Below are 7,260 nucleotides of genomic sequence, written 5' to 3'. Positions count from 1 at the left end.
TGTTCATTAGAGTTTCCCTTTTCTACAGTGACGTCATAATAGTTTGGACGCTACAGATGTTTTCATTCTCACTCTACAACAAATAAACACTAGAAATAAATTGAAATAAAAACATTTTTTAAACTACTCCAGAATAAGGAGGGTATCTGCAATACCGACAACACGTCTTTAAAATGTAGGCCTATTCATTCTCCACAGACCTGATTTTCAGCATTTATCTACTTTGTCCAATGAAACATGGCAGGAGTTAATGCCTACAACAAAAAATGCAATTACTAGAGTCCCACAGTGGAGATGTCATAATACCCCTAATACCTTGCGGTCAAACAGGGAAATATATCCAATCATTTTTTTACACCATACATTTTTCTGAAAGGGGATTTTAGAAACACTTAAAATAAGGGCTGTGTTTTGTGTAGGTTTACCTTGGCATGACATTTTGATAACCATGTAAATCTATATATTTAGCTCTATTTACTCTCAATTTCAAAAATGCTAATTAGCATCAAAGTAGACATCATGCAAGACTACAAATCCCTGCCAGCACCTGCACGTCATTCTCCTTCCTCAAAGTATATAGTAAGGAACAAATGAAAGCCGGCTTCGATCAAGGGAGGACATTTTCAAAGTAAATGATGCACAAATGCCATGACATACTGTACAGTGCATTCAGAATGTATTCAGACCCCTTGACTTTTTCCACATTTTGTTACGTTACGGCCTTATTCTAAAATTGATTAAATCGTTTTTTCCTCATCAACCTACACACAATACCCCATAATGACAAAGCAAAAATAGGTTTTTAGAAATGTTTGCTAATTTATTGAAAATAAACAACTTAAATATAATATTTACATAAGTATTCAGACCCTTTACTCAGTACTTTGTTGAAGCACCTTTGGCTGCGATTTCAGCCTGGAGTCTTCTTGGGTATGACGCTAGAAGCTTGGCACAGCTGTATTTGGGGAGTTCCTCCCATTCGTCTCTGCAGATCCTCTCAAGCTCTGTCAGATTGGATGGGGAGAGTCGTTGCACAGCTATATTCAAGTCTCTCCAGAGATGTTCGATCGGATTCAAGTCCGGGCTCTGGCTGGGCCAATCAAGTACACTCAGAGACTTATCCTGAAGCCACTCCTGCATTGTCTTGGCTGTGTGCTTAGGGTCGTTGTCGTAGTCTGAGGTCCTGAGTGTTCTGGAGCAGGTTTTCATCAAGGATCTCTCTGTACTTTGCTCAGTTCATCTTACCCTCGATCCTGACTAGACTCCCAGTCTCTGCCGCTGAAAAACATCCCCACAGCATTAGGCTTCCACCACCATGCTTTACCGTAGGGATGGTGCCAGGTTTCCTCCAGATGTGACAATTGGCATTCAGGCCAAAGAGTTCAATCTTGGTTTCATCAGACCAGAGAATCTTTGGCAAACTCCAAGCGGGCTGCCATGTGCCTTCTACTGAGGAGTGGCTTCCGTCTGGCCACTCTACCATAAATGCTTGATTGGTGGAGTGCTGCAGAGATAGTTGTCCTACTGGAAGGTTCTCCCATCTCCACAGAGGAACTCTGGAGCTCTGTCAGAGTCACCATCAAGTTCTTGGTCACCTCCCCCGATTGCTCAGTTTGGCCGGCCAGCACTAGGAAGAGTCTTGGTGGTTCCAAACTTCTTCTATTTAAGAGTGATGGAGGCCACTGTGTTCTTGGGGACCTCCAATGCTGCAGAAATGTTTTGCTACCCTTCCCCAGATCTGAGCCTCGACACAATCCTGTCTCGGAGCTCTACGGACAATTCCTTCAACCTCAAGGCTTGGTTTTTGCTCTGACATGCACTGTCAACTGTGGGACCTTATATAAACAGGTGTGTGCCTTTCCAAATCATGTCCAATCAATTGATTTTACTACAGGTGGACTCCAAGTTGTAGAAACATCTCAAGGATGATCAATGGAAACAGGATGCATCTGAGCTAAATTTCTAGTCTCATAGCAAAGGGACTGAATACTTTTGTAAATAAGGTATTTCAGATTTTTATTTGTAATAAATTAGCAACATTTTCTAAAAACCTGTTTTGTCATTATGGGGTATTGTGTGTAGATTGATGAATAAGGCTATAACGTAACAAAATGTGGAAAAAGGGAAGCGGTCTGAATACTTTCCGAATGTGCTGAACGAAAATATAAACGCAACATGTAAAGTGTTGGTCCTATATTTCATGAGCTGAAATATAAGATCCCAGAAATATTCCATGTGCAGAAAAAGCTTATTTCTCTCCAATTTTGTGCACAAATTTGTTTACGTCCCTGTTAGTGAGCATTTCTCCTTTGCCAAGATAATCCATCCAACTGATAGGTGTGTCATATCAAGAAGCTGATTCAACATTAAAGTGGTGCACCTTGTGGCGCCGTGTGGATGAGCTGTTTTCTGATATCAACGTTGTGAAAAGTGTTGGCGGTGGCGGTGTTGTTATGGTATGGGTAGGCATAAGCTATGGGTGCAAAAACTTGACTTACCCAGTTGCGGCCCACTTTTTGGAAGCAAACCACTCGATTTCGTCTCTGCGTTATATTGGCATCGAACATGTCACCCTCCCTAGGAGAGGGGGTGACCTTGATAATTTATTGTTAAAACGAGAGGCTGCCTGGATCTTTAACTTAAAGACCCTTGCACCCTTCTGTCTCAACATAGACTTTGATCTTAAGCCATTCTTGTGATTATTGTGACTTTGCCATTGTAATTGTTTGTAAGCTTGTGTAGTCTAAAATGAATCTATGATCGTATGCTATCCATTTGTTTTTTTGTATGGTGTTCTTTGTATGCCATTTTTTATATTTGAGAATGAACCAATGATATTAGGCCACACTTGGCCATGATTACAGACACCTGTGTGTCTTTTGACACTATATAAATGAGTCATCTCGCAGTGTTTGTGATCATACCCTGATGAAGACAGCTTGGCTGTCGAAACGTTGGATATTACATTTTTGCATCTGAGCTCCTAGAGTGTGCGGCTCTCCCTTATTTTCAGGCATAACCTATGGACAACGAACACAATTGGATTTTATTGATGGCAATTTGAAAGCACAGAGATACTGTGACGAGATCCTGGGGCCCATTGTTGTGCCATTCATCTGCCGCCATCACCTCATGTTTCAGCATGATAATCCACGTCCCCACGTCGCAAGGATCTGTACATAATTCCTGAAAGCTGAAAATATCCCATTTCTTACATGGCCTGTATACTCACCAGACACATCACCCATTGAGCATGTTTGGAATACTCTGGATCGACGTGTATGACAGCGTGTTCCAGTTCCCACCAATATCCAGAACCTTTGCACAGCCATTGAAGAGGAGTGGGACAACAGGCCACAATAAACAGCCTGATCAACTCTATGCGAATGAGATCTGTCACGCTGCATGAGGCAAATGGTTGTCACACCAGATACTGACTGGTTTTCTGATCCACGCCCCTAATGTTTTTTTAAGGTATCTGTGACCAACAGATGTATATCTGTATTCCCAGTCATGTGAAATCCATAGATTAGGGCCTAATGAATTTATTTCAATTGACTGATTTCCTTATATGAACTATAAGTTTGCAGACGACACTACAGTGGTAGGCTTGATTACCAACAACGACGAGACGGCCTACAGGGAGGAGGTGAGGGCCCTCGGAGTGTGGTGTCAGGAAAATAACCTCACACTCAATGTCAACAAAATAAAGGAGATGATTGTAGACTTCAGGAAACAGCAGAGGGAGCAGCCCCCTATCCACATCGACGGGACAGTAGTGGAGAAGGTGAAAAGTTTTAAGTTCCTCGGCGTACACATAAGAGCGTCTGCTAAATGACGTAAATGTAATGTAATGTAAATGGACAAACTGAAATGGTCCACCCACACAGACAGCATGGTGAAGAAGGCGCAGCAGCGCCTCTTCAACCTCAGGAAGCTGAAGAAAATCGTCTTGTCACCAAAAACACTCACAAACTTTTACAGATGCACAATCGAGAGCATCCTGTCGGGCTGCATCAAATCAAATCAAATCAAACCTCGTTGAGGTTGTGCCTCAGGTTTATTCACGTTTATACTGAGTGTGTATAAGTTTAGGAGCGTTGTTTTCCTCCTTCCGTTAGTACTGTGTTCTCTTGTGTTGTGGGCGGTTTCTTGTTTTGGTTTTGTACCTGACCGTTTTGTGTTGTGGACTTGCCTATTAAAGATGCTACATGGACATCTCTGCTGTCCTGCGCTTGACTCCTTCACCTACTTCTAACACAATTCGGTACAGATGCCAACATACCGACTCACCTCTAGCCACTTTAATAATGAAAAATGGATGTAATAAATGTATCACTAGCCACTTTATACAATGCCACTTTAGATAAAGTTTACATACCCTACATTACTCATCTCATATGTATATACTGTACTCTATACCATCTACTGCATCTTGCCTATGCCGTTTGGCCATCGCTCATTCATAGGTACATATTCTTATTCATTCCTTTACTCTTGTGTGTATAAGGTAGTTGTTGTGAAATTGTTAGGTTAGATTACTTGTTAGATATTACTGCATGGTCAGAACTAGAAGCACAAGCATTTCGCTACACATGCATTAACATCCGCTCACCATGTGAATGTGACAAATAAAATTTGATTTGAAATCTTTGAAATTGTTGCATGTTGCGTTTATATTTTTGTTCAATATATACATATATTTATGTATATAATTTTTTTTTTTTTTTTAACTCAGTAAATGACACATTTCAATGTCATACTTATGAATAATCACAGCATGTGATAGTGATGACTCATGTTCATATGTGTTTTTGCCTGTCACTGAGTATCAGTGTAAAACAGGTTATACACTGATACCAATCTAATCAAACAGTATTAGACCATGAGGTTCCCTGCTGTTTAATCCCTATCCATTTCAATGTAGAAAATCACCAGCTGCGTGTACTATAATCTCCCCTACACCCAGTCTGGACCAATACCAATCTATCTTCATTTAAATAGCAGAGAACAAGAGGGCCAGTGTTTGTTTCTGGTCAGAGCAGAGGTTCATCAGGATTGAGTGGGTCCCCTCACATGAGAGCGCAGAGAAAAAAAAGAGACTGTGGAAGAGAAAGAAACTGATAAAGAACAAAGGAGGGATCGAGCAAAATAGAGCAACGGACAGAGGGAAGAAATAGAGAGAAAAATACAGGACAACGATCCCGAAACACAGGAGAGATGGGCAACAGCAAAAGTGTCTCCCTGTCCAAGGATCTCCTAGAAGAGCTGAAACTGAACACCAAGTACAGCGAGGAGCAGCTATGTACCGGGTACTTAGAACTTACAATTCTGGTCAAAATAAATACACTTTATAGAGAGAAGGGTGTCATTTGAGACGTAGCTACTGTTTGATCCATCTTTATTTCATCGTCTATAGGTACCAGACCTTCCTGAAAGAGTGTCCCAGTGGGCGAATCAGCAAGCAGCAGCTTGAGGCCATCTACATCAAATTCTTCCCCGACGCAGACCCCAAGGCTTATGCACGCCACGTCTTCAGGAGCTTCGATTCCAACAGGTGATGGATGGATTATATGATCATTACAACGTGCCTGTTGGTTTTCACTGCTCTGCATAATTAGCACTTGTGGGATATAGAAACAGCGTAATTGAATGATATTGAACCCTGCAGTGATGGGATGCTGGACTTTAAGGAGTACATCATGGCCCTGCACTTGACCTCCTCTGGGAGGACCATACAGAAACTGGAGTGGGCGTTCAACCTGTACGACATCGACCGCAACGGAAGCATAACCAAGAAGGAGATCAAGGAGATCGTCGAGGTCAGTTGTAGAGTCATTGTGAAATAGATGTAAAGAAATAGGTGTAAGAGATGAGATGTGATAACATCATGTTTTGCGTGCTGCTCAAATCTCTGTAATGATGAAAGAAAGGTTCTGTTCATAGTCGATATTCAACATGATCTCCAAAGAGGACCAGAAGAATCTTCCTGATGATGAGAACACACCAGAGAAGAGAGCTGATAAAATCTGGGACTTCTTCGGCAAGAAAGAAAATGGTAAGCCTTGTTTTCATGTTTAAGAACCACTCAAAGAATAGTTCAAGAGAATCATATACATATTGTATTTTGATGAATGCATTTTGACCTCATGCGCAATGAGCATTGTAAATGTATCTATTATTTTATCTGTTATTAATTCTGTCCTTTCAGATAAGCTAACAGAGGAGGAGTTTATCCAGGGAGTGATGGACAACCAGAACATCCTCAGACTGGTGCAGTTTGACCAGCCACAGAAGGTACAGGCGAGACTAAAGGAGATGAAACATTAGCAGCTGACTTCGCCATCTTTTTTTAGGTTTTTTTCACTTCAACTTCATATATCCAGGTTAGTCTCACTGGGACAATATATTCACATCAAGAGAGACCTGAAGCTTGCAATTTTTGTTGTTAAGTTTGTAACATAGTACTTGTTCAAGTGTGCCGTTGGAACAGCACGTTTTTGTGGTATCTTTGTGACATTACCGTATATTAATTTTTATTATTTAGTAATCAGTAGCAGAGATTTGTTTCAAACACAAAATGTAATACAAAATTCCTTTTAACGTATATATTCCTTTAAGGATACATTTTAGATATGACAAATACATGATAATACCCACATCATGCACATTACGGTAATACTTATCCTTCACACTGTACTTTGTCAAAGACCAATATTAGTATGTTCAATACCAACACTTACCTGTCAATGCTCTACTGTTTTGAGTCTATTAAATGATGTTTATATATCTGCCGTTAGTACCTTTATGTGATAAAGTTTCATTTGAGTCATTTGATAGTTTTTTTGATAAAATTTACATAAATACAGCACCAGTCAAACGTTTGGACACACCTCCTCATTCAAGGTTTTTTTATTTTATTTATTTTTTTACTATTTTCAACATTGTAGAATAATAGTGAAGACATCAAAACTATAGAATAAAACATATGGAATCATTTTGTAAGCAAAAAAAGTTTTAAACAAATCAAAATATATTTTATATTTCAGATTCTTCAAAGCAGCCACCCTTTGCCTTGATAACAGCTTTGCACAATCTTGGCATTCTCTCAACCAGCTTCATGAGGTAGTCACCTGGAATGCATTTATATTAACCGGTGTGCCTTGTTAAAACTTAATTTCTGGAATATCTTTCCTTTTTAATGCATTTGAGCCAATCAGTTGTGTTGTGACATATTAGGGGTGATATACAGAAGATGGT

At 40.1% G+C, this 7,260-nt stretch overlaps 1 protein-coding gene across 1 annotated transcript; it reads left to right on the top strand.

Moving 5' to 3' along the window:
• The first annotated feature begins 5,040 nt into the window (after positions 1 to 5,040).
• Positions 5,041 to 6,823, top strand: LOC106578857 (recoverin). The gene is made up of 5 exons (XM_014158084.3): positions 5,041 to 5,312; positions 5,420 to 5,557; positions 5,672 to 5,822; positions 5,947 to 6,058; positions 6,212 to 6,823. Exons 1-5 carry the CDS (start codon positions 5,221 to 5,223, stop codon positions 6,328 to 6,330), a joined length of 612 nt encoding a protein of 203 aa, XP_014013559.3. The 5' UTR covers positions 5,041 to 5,220; the 3' UTR covers positions 6,331 to 6,823.
• The last annotated feature ends 437 nt before the right edge of the window (positions 6,824 to 7,260 follow it).

This window comes from Salmo salar, chromosome 19 (genome assembly GCF_965601325.2).
Source record: "Salmo salar chromosome 19, fSalSal1, whole genome shotgun sequence".
In the NCBI taxonomy this organism is placed as follows: domain Eukaryota; kingdom Metazoa; phylum Chordata; class Actinopteri; order Salmoniformes; family Salmonidae; genus Salmo; species Salmo salar.
Note: the sequence above shows the minus strand (reverse complement) of the source record. Positions and strands in the feature narration are given on the sequence as shown.

Excerpts from the sequence above, each read along its gene's own strand:
- LOC106578857 (XM_014158084.3), top strand. The coding sequence starts at position 5,221 with ATGGGCAACAGCAAAAGTGTCTCCCTGTCCAAGGATCTCCTAGAAGAG. Across the intron at positions 5,313-5,419 it reads GAGGAGCAGCTATGTACCGG|GTACCAGACCTTCCTGAAAG; the intron begins GTACTTAGAACT and ends CATCGTCTATAG. Across the intron at positions 5,823-5,946 it reads AGATCAAGGAGATCGTCGAG|TCGATATTCAACATGATCTC; the intron begins GTCAGTTGTAGA and ends TTCTGTTCATAG.